General features: G+C 37.1%; 1 protein-coding gene across 14 annotated transcripts in view; it reads right to left on the bottom strand.

Annotated features, from left to right (window-relative positions):
- The window catches only part of PARD3 (par-3 family cell polarity regulator), a 451495-nt gene that overhangs the window by 90645 nt on the left and 341404 nt on the right, over positions 1 to 19446 (bottom strand). For 12 of the 14 annotated variants that reach the window (XM_061349937.1, XM_061349977.1, XM_061349946.1 and 9 more), the window contains one exon: positions 10247 to 10504. The exons of 1 other annotated variant lie outside the window; for it this stretch is intronic. In XM_061349937.1, the coding sequence (XP_061205921.1) occupies positions 10247 to 10504 (258 nt within the window). Of the gene's footprint in view, positions 1 to 10242; positions 10505 to 19446 lie in introns of those variants that run through there. One more of the 14 variants, XM_061350048.1, reaches the window with a different exon arrangement.

Genomic DNA, 19446 nt, shown 5'->3' with positions numbered 1-19446 from the left:
CCACCTAAGCAAGACTTTGAGGATATTTTTGACATTTTAATTAGACTGGATTAAAGAAAATGGCTGCAAACAAGGAAAGAAAAGGATGGCTCTGCCCTAAATCAGTGTGCATGCACAGAACAGACATCAGTTGCATCCACTGAGTGTGACATGCTTTTCATGAGTGAAAGATGCGCAAACGAAAATAAAGATTGTAACAGTTTTCCAGCCACCCACAGAAAAGGATCAGGGTACGGTCCAAAACACATGGACTGCTTCAATCCACTAGCTTCTGCTGGTGCTGAGTAGCCAAACATTAGTTGTTTTAGCACAGTACCTGAATGGAAAGTTTCCTGGATATTACTTTACAGGGAGACCTTCCAAGAAGAAACAGGTTATGAATCTCAAAACAGTAACACAAATGTATTTTGGGACTAGAAATTACCAGAGTATGATAGTGTAGACAAAAATTAGATGAACAGCCCCACTAAAGTGAACAGAGCAATTTCTTTTAATTGTATATCCTTTCACAAAATGCGTTTGCATAAATTCCCATAATTGCTTTTCTTCATGATCCTCCAAAGATTTAGATAAAAAAACATTACTTACAGCACTGTTTTAATTCCAAGTTAGTTTTAGATGAACTACAAAGGCCTAACTTAGTGACTGTGCAATCTTACTGACTGTACCAACTCTTAATTTTCCTCTATCATCTCTCTAATATTTTTGCCTCACTTGTCACACATAAAACCATACATATCCACAATTTTCAATATGTTTATTTGAGAATTTACACGCTACCAGATCGAGATTGAGAAAAAGTCATTAGTAAAAGCAAATGCTAAATTGCTAAAATTGCTTCCACAGAAAAGAAGCCTCTATCTTAAGTACAGTTTTAAAAAAGTTGGATCAATTAGCAATCTGTGAATGTTAGAAACATCTCAACAATGTCTCAAAGATGAAAGAGCATATCTCAGAATAAGTAAAGCGGGAAAAATTAAATTATGTCTGCAGTCATAATGAATCAAAGCCCAGAAGGTGGTCTCTAAATCAGCAGGTTTTGATGAAATATTAAGGAAAATTATTATTGATGAAAAATGAATAAGCTCTTTTTGATTTTAGCAACCTTTAAATCATGCTTTGCTAATTAAAATAGCTTCAATTCATCCTTCCATTCCTTGATGGGCATTTAGGAATCCTTATAAACGGATGGGTTAATTTGACAACATTTTAGCAAATATGCATAGAGTTTATCTTAAGCAAGCAGACACAGTACAGTTTAAAATTATGTACAAAATAATACATAGCTAAACTTTATCTTTCTTTTTATTTTTCTATTTTTTTTTATTTTCTTTAAACACTTTATCTACTAACACAATTACAAAGTAATGTCAGATAACTTCTGCTTGTTTCCTCTGCAGCATACAATACCCAGTAATATATACTACAGCTATTAATGAGCCATGAACTATGTGTCAGGAAATAAAAACCAATGCTACTATTTTCTGTCTATCTCCTTTGTTTGCCAGGTCAGAGCACTTTTAGGACAACTACTCCTACTACCTAGGAGGCTTGTTACTGAATGTACTGCAATTTTCTGCAAATAAATTTCCTTCCTAAAGATGAGTGGAAATGAAGTCTGAGGGACATTGCAGTTGTACAGACTCTAATTACTTTTTAAAATGTTGGTAGTAGAAATTCTGAATTCTCTTTTCATCCCAGTTTATACTGTGCTTCCATTAAAGGGAAACCCAGGAATGAGGGAAGGCTGTAATTGAGACTGAATTGTTGCACACAGAAAACATTTCATTACAGAATCCAATGCAACTCAGGTGTATCATACATTATTGTTGCAAACTATGCACAAAAATTAAAATGAAGAAAAATCTGCTCCTTTGTTTTTTTCTTTCATAAATTCTTATATCACCACCTAAACTCCAGGCAGATTAAATTACCTCTCCGTTACAAATATGTGATCTATTTCCTGCAATAACATTTCAATATATCCATCACATAAGAAAGACTTCTATGAATGCATCAGATTGAAAAGCTATTTAAATTTCACTAGTTTATAAGGAATAAAAAAAAATAAAATAAAATCACATTAAGTAAATAAGTTTGATGCAAGAACAACATTTTTCAGGAGTACATAATCATATAAAATTGCTCATGCAAGAAACCTTTCAATGTCTCACATCATTTCTTTGAGCCTTAAGGAATAAGATTTCAAACACCTTATAAACCAATTCCTTAACAATATGCTATGAAGTACAAGCTTGCAGTAATATGCAGTTTTGTGAGTGATGAATAGAAAAGCATTGGTTTTCAACTTCCCAACCAAGAACAAACTGAAATGAGATCTTCTGGCAATTTCTCAATTTCCAGGGTTGCTGATGTGGTATGTTTCATAAGCACTCATTCAATGAGTTTACAAGATGCTAAAAGGAATTAACCACTACCCCCCAACATACATGTAGTGGTGTTATTTTCCTTCCTAAAATTTACTGCAGAGGATTCCTTCCCACAATTAGACTCCACCACTTGCATCAGTAACAAACTACTTCAACTGTAAGCAGGATGCTTTTTAAGTCATATAAACAAACAAGACTGGCCATAAGGATGAAGAATGCAGTTAAATATATTTTGTCCCCTCTGTGATGGAGATTTCATTCATAAAAAATGAACAGAACAAGAATCCCTTCAAATCCTCCAACATTAGAGGGACATAAATAAATTAAAAAAAATAATAATTTTACTTTTCAACCATTAAATCTACATTAACTTCAAAATCTAACTTCAAAATATATATATAGTTTTAGCAAGCAGAGACACAAGATTCAATGAACACACAGCACTCCCTCCAAGGCCTGTGCACCCCTCTTCTGTAAGAAACCTCTAAAATGAAAAACCCCCTGCTCTTTAAATGCTTGGAGAGGAGAAGCCTGAATCCTTCACCAAAGAGGAACAGATGGGTTGACTGGAGGGACATAAAAGAAAGAGGAATCATAAATTTAATATTCTATTTAGAAAAAGCCACATTCAACAGCAACAAAAAATTAAACTGATTAAATTATGGTATTCAAGTGCTGCATAACATCAGTTCACAATCCAAATTTTGGTTAGCAGACTAGCAAAGAACAGATTTTAACAGTTTACACTGGTAAGATCAAAGCATTTTATTTAATGAATGGGAGAGCCTTTGCTTTTTCAGCTTTGTGTATACAAATATTCCCCATAATTTTCTCAGGATGAAGAATTTGAAATTGTGTTGATGGCATTAGTGGGAAATAAAGATGTGCATGTTACACACACAGCTGGTTTTTTGGACTGCAATCGCAAACCACACAATAACCATTCTATGTCTGAGACATTGCTTTTTCTAGTTTTTATATCATGCTTTGTTTCATACTTGGATTTATAAGTTAAATCTCCTTTTTGTTGCCTTCTACCATCTGAAAAAAAAAAGTAAAGGTCGTTCTCTTTTTTCTCCAAGCAACAAAATGCCCAGATGACCTAGATGTGTGTGCAAATTGCACTAATATAGAAATTAAAAATATTCTACACAACTCAGTTACAATGTATTTTAAATCCTAATACATATTATACCCTTACAGATTTTGATCCGCTCTTTGTAAGTATAGCCTTTCATCATAAGCAGTAGCTGCACTTAAAGATCACACACCTAAACAGATACTTCTAATTTCCAGCAAAGGAAACTTTGTTGGGAGTTACGCAGAACAGGGGCACTAAGGACAGATCTAGGCAGGCCTCACTTCACCCCCTTGCTTTGTAACCCAAAGCGGGAAGTTCATCTCTCTCTTATCTTTCTATGCATTTTCCCACTGCAACCATTTGTAGAGGTACTAAATCTGGTTGCTTTTGTAAAAACAAACAAATAGCTGTCAGACTTCAGATTACACAGCAAGCTGACTGGAAGAGAGAGGAAGCAAAACCACCAGGGTTTAAGTGAGACTGAGGCTGTGGTAAATGAAAAAAGACATGGTTCTCACAACAGTATCAGTGCTTGGTATCTATTCAGAAAGAAAGCAGGACTTTCAAGTAATTAAAATGAAAAACCTGAATAGAGTTAACTGAAAGTCTTCTATTTATTCCACCAAAGTGGCAACCCAAACAGGAGAGTGCAATTGCATACTTTCACAATAGGGAGCCTACATAAATCCTCATGAATTTATATTAAAAATTGTCTTATATTCTATCAAGATGGAAGAACAAAAGAAAACAACCAACCTAAGATAATAAAATGCCAATGCTAATAGCATCTATTGGGTTCTAAATATATGGGTCTATGAGGGACAAAGCTAATTTTTAGGCAGTCCTGGGGGCAAGGATTACTGGCTTATAGGATGAATGGTAGAGAAACAAAAAAAACCAATGTGTTAGAGCTAAAGGAAAATTAAACCCCATGAAGAGTCTCACGGAGGCCCTGACTAATCCTCCTCCAGGTTATCACAGACAGAGGAGGAAAAATACCATACTTCCAAGTATTATTTTCAGTTTTACATGTTAGAGAACTGCAAATAGTTCATTACCCCACTGCTCTCCAGCGGCTTGCCTTTGAAAGTCTGTCTGATTGTCTCATAATGGCATATGTGCCATTCTCTAGGACAGGAAAGTACTTCCAGAAGCCAAATTCTCACAGGAATGAACCTCTGTTATGCCACAAAATGGTGATGCTCATTGGAAGATAATAATTTAAACCAAATTACTATTGATTTCTGAAATGTTACTGATTATTTAGGAAGCATGGAAAACAAACAGGTCCCTGCTCTGAAATGCTTGCAACCTAATGGAGTATTTACAGCATTATTTATCCATAAGAATGGTAGCTTCCCCTGGTATAGCATGTCATCTTTAGGGATCTGACAGCAGAGGGTGATAAACAGTGAAGGACGAGGGATCCAAGCATAGGGAAACAATTCCGTATCAGTGAAGTAAACAGAGGTAGGAGGGAAGAGCTTATTCATACTCTTAGTCTAGGCTGTTAGCCTTCTGCACAGCTCTGCAGGTTTTAACATTAGTTAGATGGTTTTCAGTGCAATGGCCGTTCCCTTTGTGAAAGGGAAAGCTTAACACCCTCAGTAATAATTCCTATCTCCATCTCTGGTGGACCTGGAAGTAAGCTCAGATTCCTATGAGACAGATTTAAGAACCCTCTTGTGACTGACACTACTAATAAAGAAGTTTAATATAGCTGCACAAGCGCCTTGTTCTTTTAAGAAATATTTATCCAGGCATGGCAATATATTATTTTATAGCTTTCATGACCCATTCTACTATTGCTGAGAATTATTTTACACACACTAGAAAGACAGGATCTGCTTATTTAATTTTTTACATATATCTATATTATATTGGAGTGTTTCTTTCTAGCTTCTGGGATTCATTACTACTGTGCCAATTTAGGCACAAAGATACTACTGAGTGAATAGAAGTTAACATCTTAATAAAATGTTCTCCCCCTTTTTTTTTGGAAGAGCAGCAGCAAAGTATGTGGTCCAGCCTTAAAAACAGTACCTTGCCTCTTTACACCCAACAAATGACAGTTAAAGCTTGTGGGGTTATTTTCAGTTCCCAAATATTCCTTTGACATAACTTGATTTCACTTCTGATAGAAAAGAAACCAGTTCATAAAGGTCTCCCTTCTAAAATGAACATTTTTTCTTTTTAATGGCAAAATGCATGCAAAAAGCATATGATTATGGTATTTATGTTTCCATTAAAATGTCTTCAGCAAGCTGGAGGAGTCTAACCTACTATTTTCAAGCTATTTAGTTTTACAGCAGCACAGTGCCTATTTTATTTCAATTATATTTCAGGACAATGCACTCTTGGTGGGAAATGATTGCAGAGTGACAGCCAGTAAACGTCCATTAGGAGTTGTCTTTCTACATGCTGCTTAGCTATGGATGTCAGGTGATTGCTATAAAACCCTGTTGTATAGCATCATTGTCATCCATATGAAAAACACTATTGATCAGTTGTGCAGCATCTCTCCTGTATGACGGAAAACATACTAGAGACATTTTTCAGCTAAGCTAAAAGCTTTATTCAGAAGAAAACAGACACTTCTTTCCTGAACTGTAAAATAAACATAGATTATACATTCCAACTTGATTTCCCTCCATTGATGCCTAGCATAAGAAGTGAAAAACTTCTTAGCAGCCTGTCTCTGTAAGCTATCAATACATAGGATGGAGCTAACACTGCAAGGGCAGATGACGTACATGCAGCAATACTAATCATCCGTATTTATTGCTGGAGCTTCATTTCTTCTGAGCAAGAAACTCCTCCTCTGTTAAAAAAGGGAATCTGCTTTAATTCTCCAGGATCAAGAACAAAAAACAAACTTTCTCTGTGTGTGTGTGCTACTGGAGAGACTTACTAGGTTTTCCAGATTCACAGGAGCTACTCACATGCATAGACTATGTAGGAAGCCCAAAATAAAGATCCTCCCGTATTTCACCTACATATTTAACAGACACTATCACAGAAAACCAAGCCAAACCAACACCCCCTCCAAACCACACCAATATCCATTGAAGATTTAACTCTGATACAACATAAATCTGCACTAAAAAATTTCTAAAACAGATTCATTTCCTGTAAGGGTATTTTTGAGTAAAATTTGCTATTTAGAAGTGTGAGGGTTTTGACAGTCGTTGATAAAGTGGATAAAGGAATGTAACTCATACACATACAGATGTGCGATTTTCCAAAATGTAAGGTAACATCTCTTTCTTGTTTACTCTGTCGTTATACAATCCAGTTTCTAATACAGAGAAATGGACTATGTTTTCCTTACTGTTTTGTACTATTTGTCTACAACTGCAGTGCTTGGAATACATGCAAACATAAAATACATCCAAGAAGCAGAATGAAGAAACAAGCCTGTTTTTAACACTGGTTTCAAGTTAGGTTATAAAATACGTGGGGGATTTCTGCCTGACAACAATACCATCATTTGTTGAAGCACTATAATAGTTATCTTCATAATATCCCTAAATTTGCAAAAATTAAATAAAATTGTCCATTATTTTGATGAACAGTTTACATACTTGTCCTCCTCTTTGTTATCATTCATATGCCATGACACAGTTAAACTTACATCAGATGGTGGCCTGTGTTGATAAAAGTAAGGGAGAAGTTGAAGGAATATTAAAGAAAAACAAACCCTGACAAGGCCTCACACACAGGCGCAGTAATTCTCTTGCAAGTTAAGGAAAAAATTGTCATAAGTGTTCAGCAATGGTATGCAAACTATTATGGGACATTTTGTTATAGGCTTCTTTGTAAGAGACTTTTAAATAACCTTTTGGACATACTTAAATGTCAAATTTTGTTTGGCACTAAGCACCAAACTTTAATAGAAATAACATTTCCCATATAAACAATGCTGCTTTTAATATGAACGTGCTAAAGATTTGAGACAGCCTGGCTGTTACCAGCTCCTGGCAGTTCAGCACAAGGGTAGCGCGCTGTGATTTCCCTTCCCATCCACAAAGGCTGGAAGCGACTGTTTCTATTTAGGTAACCTCTGAAACATCCAGAGGAGAGGAAAGGATGGCAGGGCAAAGGGGAAAAACACACTCAAAATAATGCTTACCACAGGTGAACATTAATGTAAACAACATTTTAAGGATGCAGAACTGCAACCAACTGTTGGACAGCAAGAGACAAGTTGCAGTGCATAAAGGGCGAGGAGCCAGGTATCCTATAGCTGGGGAGACAACACAGTTAACAAGCACCTCAGGCCACAACTAGTTTTAAAAATGATGCTCAGATGATACTTTCTTCATACATCTGAGATAAAGCCTGTAAAACACAGGGCAGCCTTGGGAAGATGGCTTAGTGGCGATCCAGGCTCTCCTGCTGACCATTACATATGTTCAAGCTCACAGATGTACTTCACACACCTCAAGGAAGACTGAAAACTGCTCCCTCACAGCTGTTATATCATCTCTTCTGTGCCCAACTAGATGATCATTAAGGTCCCTTCCAACCCAAACCATTCTATGATTCTATGACATGCACTGTCAGCTGTTGGCCTGACTTCTGGAGAGTTAAATTTGAGCCTGAAATTGTGCAAGCAGCTGCAATGTTTACCAAAAGCTCTCCTGCCACTGGATTCACCAGCTCCACAGTTTGGCTATTTATATAAAGGTGTGAGGAGACAGGAAGAAAACCCTACACATCAGATCCTTGAACAGGTACTTCACATTTACAGCAATTAACAATCTTTCTCCATGTTAAACTGCCTATTTCTTTCCAGATATTTCTTGCTGAATGCATCTCCCTTTTATCACGGGACTGGGGGGGGAGGGGGGGGGGGGAGAGCTTTTCTTGCCTGTTTTAGTCCCTGACTTGCATCTTCTCTCTCTGCTCACAGAGAGCAGTGTGATCCAGCTGTGAGAGACGGACCCTTCTATGCTTCAGGAGCAGCCTGAAAGTGCAAAACTACCACACTGCTCTTCAGTCCTGCCCAAGTGATTAACATCAGATTCCCCCAGTACTCCATTATCTTCAGTTCGACTCACTCTCTCCTGGCTCTTTTATCAGCAATCACACAGAGTTAGCTAGGTCATGCAGGTCTTATATTTCACCGTGCCAGGTTTGCATCAAAGAACTTTTTTTTTTGTTGATGTGACACTGGTGCCATTCAACTCCAGCATGAAACACTGCCTTTGGTCTAACAAAACCAGCCGTGAAAGTCACCACGTGGCAATCATATCCAACCAAGCTACCTTGATTTCCAAAGGCACGAAAGTGCTTAGATGTCAGGCACCAGGGCATACCAGCACCAGTCAATATAAGGCTAAGGAACAGAAAATTTTAAGGGCACAGATGAAGCTGTTGTCTTTTAAAATTATTTTGCTTCCTTCACTGAAATAATGTAGTTATCCACAAAATATAAGTTATTTTTATTCAATATGGAAACTGGACCTTTTACATACTGCAGAACAAGAGAACAGTGTGATTGAGAAAATAAAAAGGCAGGTGTGCTACTGAATTTTAGTGAAAATTTATGCATTCCACAATGCAACTGAGATTTCTTCGTCATGTTAGAAGGTATATTTTTACCCACATTATGCAAACAGACTTTTCAAAACTGATCTAGTGGAGGGTTAAATACACTACTCTTGGTCCTCAATTAAAAAGAGTTTTAGAGAACTGAACTCTGCACAACAACAACTTTTCTTAAGACCAAATACAAATGACTCCATTAGTGCCTAGAACAGAGTATATGAGATGAATGCTAGTCCTCCTGTAGAGCTATAGAGATCTTAAACACTGCAACCAAAGACACTGCTTTGCTGGTTTAACTGGAAGTCCAGTATTTTTCTCATGGAAAGAATGGGGTGTAAAACAAAACAATGAATGGTTTTACTATGAGTTACATTAATAACCTCTGTATGAGTTAACGATACCTCCTGCACTAGGATTTTAATGTTAGCTTTTGTAAAGCTGAGAAAATGCAGAACTACAAGTTCTTAGATGTAAGCCAAGAAAACAGATGTATTTTCATTGTTAAATTACAAAAAAACTGTGAATTTTGCCTTTGGTTATTTCTACTTTATGTTAGTTTATATGCCTGTTTTAGCTAAAGGTTTTCAAATGAACTCAAAATTCCATCAACAGAAACCATAATTTTGCCCAATTTCAGCATAAAAACAAGCATGACACAGTTCAGAAAGTGTAGCCACATGAAGAGCATAACTTACAAGCTAAAGCCTGAGAAAAGAAAGTAATTAACGAGTCAAGCTTGGAGTTTACTCAGTCTATATTTAATCAAAATACTCAACCTGTTAGACTGAAGTTCAGGACTACAGCAGGACTAGAATCCAGTTGTTTTCACCCACTTTTGCTATATCAAGAACTTTCCAGAGATTTTGTAACTGCTGTGAACAGGTTGGCAGTGCTGTATTCCACAACCAGATCAGTTAGAGCTCTAATAAATAAACCAGATGACGTTACAATTGGGATTTAATTTGAATGGTAGCAAACAGTGACTCCAAAATTCCTGAAGAATGAGAAGAAAAGCAGTTGCTCTGCAGAAAATAACTTTTGTGTCCCATTCTATTAGAGTTTGATTTGTGTGAGTTCAACACTTTTCTACATAAAGACTTTTAAAAACCCATTAATAAAAAAGCAGTTCTGACTTTCCAATTGATGTACAGTCATTTCCCATGACAAAAGCATTACAAGGGTAGATTTTGAAAGAGCATATTGATTGATGTCTGGTGCCTACCTGTCTACAGGTGAAGACTTTGAATTCCGTGGTTTCTTTACTTGGGCATACAAGGCTTCCACTGTCTCCCCTTCCCTTGGGCTCTGTGGTCGGGCGTTCAGCATTATTGTGCCACTGTTTGAAGAAGAGTCATAGGAAGCAATCCCAGCGTACATTGGGTCCACATCACAGCCAAATGTCCGGTTAAAATCCTGTATCTCTGCATAGTCACGTTCACGAGCTTGTCTCTCTCGAAATTCTCGGGTTTTTGCTTGAATTCTGAAAAATTAAAAGCAGGCTGAAACTAATGTGTGTCCCCCCCCAATAGTTTGAAAACAGCAGTTAGCAGACACTTTTGGTATCCCATCTTAATAAAAACCACTGAAGTGTTTCCAGTTTCAGTTTGTCATGGAGTCTCAGGTTTGTGTTAGCTATGGAAGCCTGGATTGAAGCAACACTGGTCTTTAAGGACGAAGTCTGATTATCCACTTTTGTTTCATTAAGTTAAATAATGACTAGCCATAGGTGTTGGTAAACAGAGTTTACCTGCTGTTTCATGCATCTTAGTATGCCTGTGCTATTATCTGACCTGTCTGACAATGGCTAAACACCATTCATATTGCCTCGTACTCCCTCAAAACCTATCAGAATTAATGCCTGTATTTAGATAGGAATTGTAATGTACTTTCTTGGGCCACTAGTACAGAAATCATACTTCTTTTGGAACTGAAAAACTTCATAAGGATTGGGGGGGACACATGTACCTTTATATATGCATAGATGCAGCAAAGAGCAGAAGTAGATTCTTGTGTGAATCACTTAAAACATGCATGTGTTGTTTAAAATGTAAACAAACAATCTGGCATCTCCCCAAAGTAGGCAGTTTCTTCTCATAAAGTAACAACATGTGCCTTTTGTTAATGTTACAAATGAAAGGTGATGCAGGGGTTTTGTGTCTAGGTACGCTTCTTTAGTTGTATAATAGAAAGCAACAAATAAAACCAGATGACATTTAGGAACCTGACAAACACAAATTAAGTGCTGGTTGTATTTTCAAAAGCACGCAAAGCTATTACTAAAATTTAATCTGGGCTTCAAAGTTTCTTGTCATTTTAGAAAATTTGATGTATCACACACACATGCACAGTGAACAGAAAAAAACTCCAACCCCCTCAACATTGTCTCCCCAGACCAATTTAATGCTCTGTCATCATTGCAAAATGAAGCACCCAGATGTCTCCTCCCTTCCATTAGTAAAATGTGCTCTTTTTTCATCTAATACAGCCATGGCTACACAGTGTGACAGCATCCATCCATTCAGACTACAGCTCTGTGTACCTCTGTTACATGACATTTCCAAAGAGCTTGCTCACCAATTTTGAACAAGAGCAGACTACTCTAAGCCTTGTCTCTTTTGAAAATAGAAAAGCCTTACTGTAACTTTCACATTTTCAGAAATTTTAAACTTAGTCCCATTCAAGATTAATCTTTGCAAAAAGAAAACAGGATACACAAATGGTGGGATTCAGCCTGTAGATAAAGCCATCAGAATTTAGGTGCCTGCAGCAGGGGTGGCCATGCCAGCTACATGTGCAGGTGCCCTTTACAGTCTAGGGAGCTGTAAGTCAGCAGATTCCAGAATCACACAGCTGCCATGTTATTTGGTGTGTCCTAGCATGAGATGAGTCACTCTGTAGGTGCTTTTGATGCTGTTTAGGTCTTCCTTGGGAGCTTGGACACCCAGTCTTGATTCAGCTGCTCAGACATAAGCAGCTATGGACCCTTGACATCCCCAGGTAAACCTGCTGGACCTCCAGCTGCTGGGCAAGAAAGACCCCTGTAGGTCCTTGTCACATCTGCCAGGCCCATGATGACATCTTAGAGGCTCTAATGACTAAAATGACAAAAGGCATCTGTGTTCAAGCATGTGAATCCAGCCCTTAGCTGCCATATGAACATCTAAATTTAAATGTCTTCATCAGACTGGGTCCCAAGCAAATTGTTCTTTCTATACTAACAAAGATCATCGTAACAAAAGAAACGAATAGGAGAAGTGATAGGCAGTCCTTTTTCTCTCCCAGATCTTGCAAGTATTGACCAAGGATACTGATCTGGGAGACGACTGCTGGCCGAGTTCCCTTCAACAGTCAGTACAATCTACACTGATGGTTCAGTGATTCATTCACATGCTCTAAGTTATACCTGAGCATAATTCCTCTTTTTATGTCTGCTACCACTGACTTGTGCACCACTCATACTCAGTCACAGTGGAAAGAAAAATAGACACATACACACACACAAAAAGGCAAACAGAAGAAATCTGAGAAAGTTTAACTTAAACATAAATTTTTAATTTTACAATTTTGCAAGTAAAAAAATATTTTATTTACTGGTTGCTTTTTATTTCAATAGAGAAAAATGGAAATGAAAACTGCAACACTGTTCAGCTTACAGCATGTTCTTCACCAATTTCAGCACACCAAACTGGAACTTCTTTTGTTTAATTTACAGTGAAGAAAGACTCAAGTTTAAATCCAAACCCCATTTCAATATTAAACTGTGTTTCTGCATGCCTATTTTAAAAATAAAAATATAACTTTTACATTGTCCTATATTCCAAAGCTGCAATTCAGAAATGTCACTTGGAATGTATCTATGCAGAAGGAAAAACAGGCCTGAAAATGACCTGTGGTTGTCAATTCCTCTGCAGGTTTCACTTCCCATTTGTAGCTCTGTTGTCATGGTTTAACCTCAGCTGGTAACTAACTGCCATGTAACTGACTACTCACTCCCCCCACCTGTAGTGGGTTGGGGAGCAGAATCAGAAAAAGGTAAACCCCATGGAACAGTTTAATAATTGAAATAAAGTATACTAGTACTAAAACTAATTGTAATGAAAAGGGAGATAACAAAAAGAGAAAGAGAAATAGAAGTCAAGACAAAAACAAGTGATGCACAGCACAGTCGCTCACTATCCACTGACTGATACTCAGCCCATCCCGAGGCAGCAATCAGCCCTTCCTGGCCAACTCTCCCATGTTTATATGCTAAGTATGATGCCATATTGTATGGAATATATCTTGGGTCACTTGGGGTTAGCTGTCCTGGTTGTGTCCCTTCACAGCTTCTTGTGCTCCTCCTCCAGCCTTCTTGCCAGCAGGGCATGACTTAATATACACATTACTTAGCATCAATGAAAGACACAGTGTGTTATCAACATTATTCTCACACTAAATTCAAAATACAGCACTGTACTAGCTACTAGGAAGAAAACTGACTCTATCCCAGCCAAAACCAAGACACATGTATTAATTACAGGTGGAGGATTGCATTTTCCTATTGATAATTGTCCTCTGAATGGGAGAAGCAAAGGATATCAGAAATTTCCTAGACATTGGTAGATTAAATTTTAATTTCAACAGACAATGTATCATCAGATAATGGAACACTGACTGACACTGAGGAAAAAAAAGAAATCCATGTATTTCAGATAACCAAAATTTCAGAATATAAAATCTGATGGTATAGCAATAATGTGGCACAGACTAAATCAGAAGAAAACATTAACATCTGAAGTCCTTATAAAACTGAATTACCTCGTGGTAATTGGTGATATTGGTCTTAGTGTTACATTGACAGCTATGAGAGATGCTAGTGAATTTATCTAACTTCTGACCATCACATCGCTTTCCACAGATGTAGAGAGAAGTGTCCCCCATTTCATGCTTACCAATTTTTCTCATTTATCTACTTTCAGCTATTTAATATGTTTGGATGCAGCAACATTTGCAGCAAGAACAGTAAGATTTTTCTGTGCATGGTTCAAAGAGGGCTGCCTATTACTGTTCAAGTGGGAAAGAACTGATTGTTGAAGTGTTATGCAAGTAATTATGTTCAGATCCATCAAGAAAAATTTTGGTATATTTTCTGCAATTGCTAATACAGTGTGTTAATACACAGATGTAATAGTAAAAAATATAATCTAAACACATTATAAATCCTCATGTTAATTATAACCAAAGTACCCAGTAACCATTTGTAGTAACATTTAACAAAGAATAACCCTAAAGAAAAACTTCTATCTGACACTAAAAATGTTCTGATATTTTTCTTTTAATTATTTTTCTGTGCTTTTTTAAACCACTGTTCAAGTCCTATCACTTTCACAATACAAATGTATAGGCATTATGACTACTTAAAATATTTATCAATATTGATTAAAATACAGCTTTGTTTTTGCTGTCTCCAAGACACACTGCATTTAAAATTATGTCTCCAAACCCAAAGGAACCAAATGATCAGGGAAAAATGCATGGACATATACTTGAAAGTAATGATAGCTATCAATCAGCTGAATATTGCATTATCCCTTTTGCAATTATATTAGTTTTTAACTCTGAATATATTTTCATATGAGAACCTAAACTTAATGTGATGTTATTTTTTGTGTTGACCCTCCTCCTTGTGCATGTGTGTATATGCATGATATGGCTCAAACTATTTGTGAGCATATATTGCACTAAGTATACATATGGGAAATGCCAGTGCAGACTACTGTGGGAAAGATTAACATGATTGTATAAACAGCACAGACAAGAACATGGAATTTGCTCTGTACTTCAGCCACAATCAGCAGTGATTCCACTATTGAAGTCTGTAGAAGCGTTTGACCATAGTGTTTTGGTTTCACAACAGGGATATGTGTATTAAGCTGTCTTGACTGAATTATATTTCTTCATGACATGGCACAATAAAAATGCATATGTCTGAAATTTCAGATTAGCTAATTTTGAGGATTTATGGCCTCCCTACAGATTTTGTGCGGGTTTAACAATAACAATGCTTAGCATTCACATAGCTCTTTTAATCTTCACAGAATTCTGTAAAAACGTCTAAACAATTTTGCACTGTTTAAATGAAACTGAACTTTTGAAAATACAAAAGCTATCCCAAGAAGTTTCTAAACCCTTTTTGCTGAAGTGTTAATACTGAAAATGTCAACAATGTACTGTCATGCTTTTGAAACTCAAATTATAATGTTCAGTATAAACTATCCTCATGTATTCATGTGCCATTCAATTCAAAAGCTAATAACTGCTTCAAATGACAATATTGTTAGCTGCAGAACTTCCTGTAATTGTTATAAGAGCTTTTCATTGCAAACTAATCCAGTAATGATAGACATACCCATCCTATAGCAATTCCTATGCACATGAGATGGCCACAAAAGTAATGGAAATATTTATGTGCTGCTGTCCCCAGCAAACAGCAGCCACCTCATTCCCTTGTTCAAAATGCTGTGAGATTCAGCTTTCAGATGAAGGCAACTACCATTTTAGACATATAAATGTAGGTGTCAACATATGTTTTGGACTCCCAGAACTGGTCAAGATTCAGTCACATCAGGCAGCTGCCCACAGGGTTTAGAGAGCAATTCAATTAACATTTGTAAGATGGCCATTTCAAGGTGAAGCTAAACCTTTCTCCAGGCTCTTCCAACTGTGTTGAGTCCCCCTCCCTTGACCAAAAAGGGCAATAAGCCATGTAATTCTTATGTGAATCCTGAAAGCTCAACCCCACCCTGAGCTAAATGTCTACACAGCAGTTCTGTTTGAGCTAAACTTTAACTTTTCCCAGCAGCAGAAAATTTAAATCTTTGGTGCTGGTAGAGCTGCTGCGAGTAAAAGTGAATAAGCAAAGTTGGCAAAGAAGAGAAACAACCCTAATTTCATGTGGTACTAGGAGTGAAATTGTAAACATACTCAAAATCCCTTGGGAGCTTCAGTCTCCTTTGTGGGATTTTTTCATATTCGTGATTTAAATCCTTGAAAAAAGTCACCTACTTATCTTAATTGATGAACACAGCATGGAAAGGATATTCATGGCTTGTAGATTATATTTGCCATTGCAATGGCAGCAATGTCCTCCCCTAAGAGCTGAAACAAAGCTGGCTGCTGCTTCTGGTGTACAATTGCTTGGTCAATTCAATTAATCCTGCTGCTGATGCCAGGATTCAACTGTTGGCCAAATGATAATCCACAACCTCATCTTTTCCATGGAGGCTCACTCATTTACAAAATCAGTATTGAATGCTTGTAGTTCCACATATGTGAGATGGCTGACAATGTTTATTAAGGATAGAAACAGCATTGTGTAAGGACAGAAGCTAAATGACAAGCCATTCACCACTGCCAGTTCTCAGTTCTTCTGCCATCAGACTGGTATGCGCTGGGATGATGGATTGAAAACAGACAAAAACAACGACACGTTTATAAAGCCAGCCAGCTTGTTTAAGTTAGCCAGGCGGGGTGAACACATTTAGTCCAATTTTTGCCAGATATTGTTTCTTATAAAAGAGGTCAGAAAGTGTGCTGGCCAATAGCCAAACCTTGACAAACTTGTCCCCTCCTCCTCTGCTAGTGAAAAATACCTTGCAGGCACAGTGCGCCAACAACTAAGCCAGGTCTTGCTGTTCCTCCTCCCCCTCTCCTTGACTGCCTTCAGGGCTTTAATGGCCCTTTTTCTAATTTTTGGCAATCAAGTCAATATGGGAGTTTGCCCTCTCCTGCATTTTATTTTGACCTTTCTCTGGATCCAAGCAGAATTTTTCTGACAACTACTCTTCTAATGAGGGTACCTTGATTATAGGCATTATTGTGATTTCCCTCTGAACCAGCATATGACACTCAGCTTTTCTTATCATGATTAGACCTGGTCCGTTATCACAGTTATAACTACCTTTCAGAAAAGCCATCTGCTTTCCTGGGAAAATCATTCTAAAGAATCACTGTGGGCATTGGATAATCATGGGCAGCAACAGCAGTAGCTTACAAAAAAGGACGACTCCTCTTCCTCATTTCTTCCCTCATTTCATGCAAAACTTTGGCATATTATTAAAAAAAAAAACCAAAACAAAACAAAACAAAAAGGTAATACTGCTATGTAAATATATATATATTTAAATTGAAAGGATGGAGACCAGCCTTTTCCCGATCATTAAAAGAAAAATATTAATATTTCTGCCTTATCTCCTGTGTACATACATGTATGCCCAGCTGGCTGAAATACAACTGTCTTCTGATCTCAAGACACATGAAGAAACACATACAAAATGTGGTCAGTTTGCTATGGATAAGCACAAGCATATGGGGAGAAAATAAGAAAGGCACAATCTGAAAGAAAAGTAGCAGGGAGCTTTAAAGACAACAATAAATCATTGCGTAATTGCATTAGCAGTAAAAGGAAGAGCAAAGAAAAGGTTGCTCCCCTGCTCAGTAGTGAGGGAATGATATTGACAGATGATGCTGAAGAGACCTAAGGCTTAATGGTCTTTTTTCTTTGCATCTGTCTTTGCTGATTGCAAGCAGGTGGCCAGCACAATTGATAACTGCCACCAATAACACAAAGATCTCCAATCTAACAGCAAAAGAAGTACCAAGAAACTAGTTAAGCTAGTTAAGCTATTTGAATTTCATCCAACACACACAATTGTCTGAGTTGTTTCAGACCTTTTTCTGTAACCAGGAGAACTTAAGGGCAGCTGAAATACTGGAAAGATAGAAAGAGTCAAACATCCCTCAGAGAAGAAGGAAAATTACTCATCAGTTTAACTTCAATCCCTTTGAAACAAACTACTAGTAAGCACAGAGAAGATAATGGGACAAGAAGTAGCAACATAGATTTATCAAAAACATATGGTCAAGTCAGTCAGATTTCCTTCTACAACACAGTAAATGGCCATGTGAACAGAGCAGAAACACTACATCCCAGGCTAAGGAAAACAGCTACAGGATGGGTGCAACAGGTTGAACCAGGCACTTCCTACTGAGTATTTAGAGAGTAGCTTTCAGTAATTCCTTGTCATGATAGATGGATGTATCAAGACATTTTCTACAAGGATCTCTCTCTGAATTTACCCAGGGTTTTGCTACTGAATCTGCAGAAAACTCTGGAGGAAAGGATTAACATTTCAAATGTTCTTAAAAAATAGAGTAGACTTCAAAAATAAAATTAACTTCAATAACAGCAACTGGAATGTAATTTACATAGTTGGAATAATTAAGTACAAAATTAAAAGTAGCAGGAAAATCTATACGTTGCTTTTTCTGGAATGGATCCAGATGTTCTACTGGATAACAGACACCTACAAGTCAGCAATGTCAAGCTGCTGGGGAAAAGAAAAAGACAGAGTGGGGACATAACAGCAGTCTCCTGATAGATAAGGAGGAAAAGAACAATGTTTTTGATCTCTAACATTAAGTACTAAGTATTTAAACTGAAGCCAGAATAACTGAGACTAGATACTGTGGGCAGGGGAACTTTCTAATGAAACGTAGCAAAAAAGTTTGCTAAGCGAAGTTGTAGTGTGTATGTCATTGTGAACTGGAAAAAAAGGAAGATGAAATAAACATCTTTCAGGAATGACATACCCAGGAGATCCTACGTTGGAAAAGTGATGTGGTCTTTCTTCTAGATCTATAATTCTGCACCTACATAGACATTTTACACACATATATTTCTTATATTTTGGTACTACAACAACAGAGAAGCATAATGGGGACTACACATATAAAAAGAAAAAAAAACCCACCAGCTGCTCACCACCTTGAAATTAAAGAAATGCATCTACACAATCAGTCAGTCTTAATTTTCTTTCTCCTTCAACAATCACAGCCTATCTGTCAATTAGACTACGTGATAGCACTTATTGTCTCTCTGAAGTTCTCCTCCCCTCAAATCCCACATGCAGAAGAGATGCATGAGAATTTCAAAAACTTTTAATGAGCTACAACCCAGGAGGGCTGTAGTTAAATAGGAGGGGAGGGAGAGGTAAAGGTGAGAAGGCAATGGCTGTAAGTGCTCTAACACCTTAAGAAGAGAATAACATGTTCATTTTATGAGAAGTTACATTAAAGAAGGCAGCAAAGTACAAATGAAGATGTAAAGAAATTAAAAAATACAGAAGAGAAAGTAAATATGCATATGAACAGGTGAAGTGCAAACACCAATTTGAAATCAAGTTATACTGATGATACTAAAGAAGGCATTAGAATAATTCCTTCTAACCTGGTTGAATCTCCCCTGTATTTCATCTCTACCTTTCCTTATTCCCTAACTTTCTTGATACTCCCTTTATTTTTCCAAAGTGAATATATATGCCCCCAACAGAGTATCTGCTTTCTTAGATCTTGGAATAAACAAGCAAAAATACTTGCTTATTT

Source organism: Neopsephotus bourkii, unplaced genomic scaffold, assembly GCF_033783945.1.
Source record: "Neopsephotus bourkii isolate Nb327-2 ecotype Australia unplaced genomic scaffold, CSIRO-AGI_Nbou_v1 NB_53, whole genome shotgun sequence".
NCBI classification, from domain to species: domain Eukaryota; kingdom Metazoa; phylum Chordata; class Aves; order Psittaciformes; family Psittacidae; genus Neopsephotus; species Neopsephotus bourkii.
Note: the sequence above shows the minus strand (reverse complement) of the source record. Positions and strands in the feature narration are given on the sequence as shown.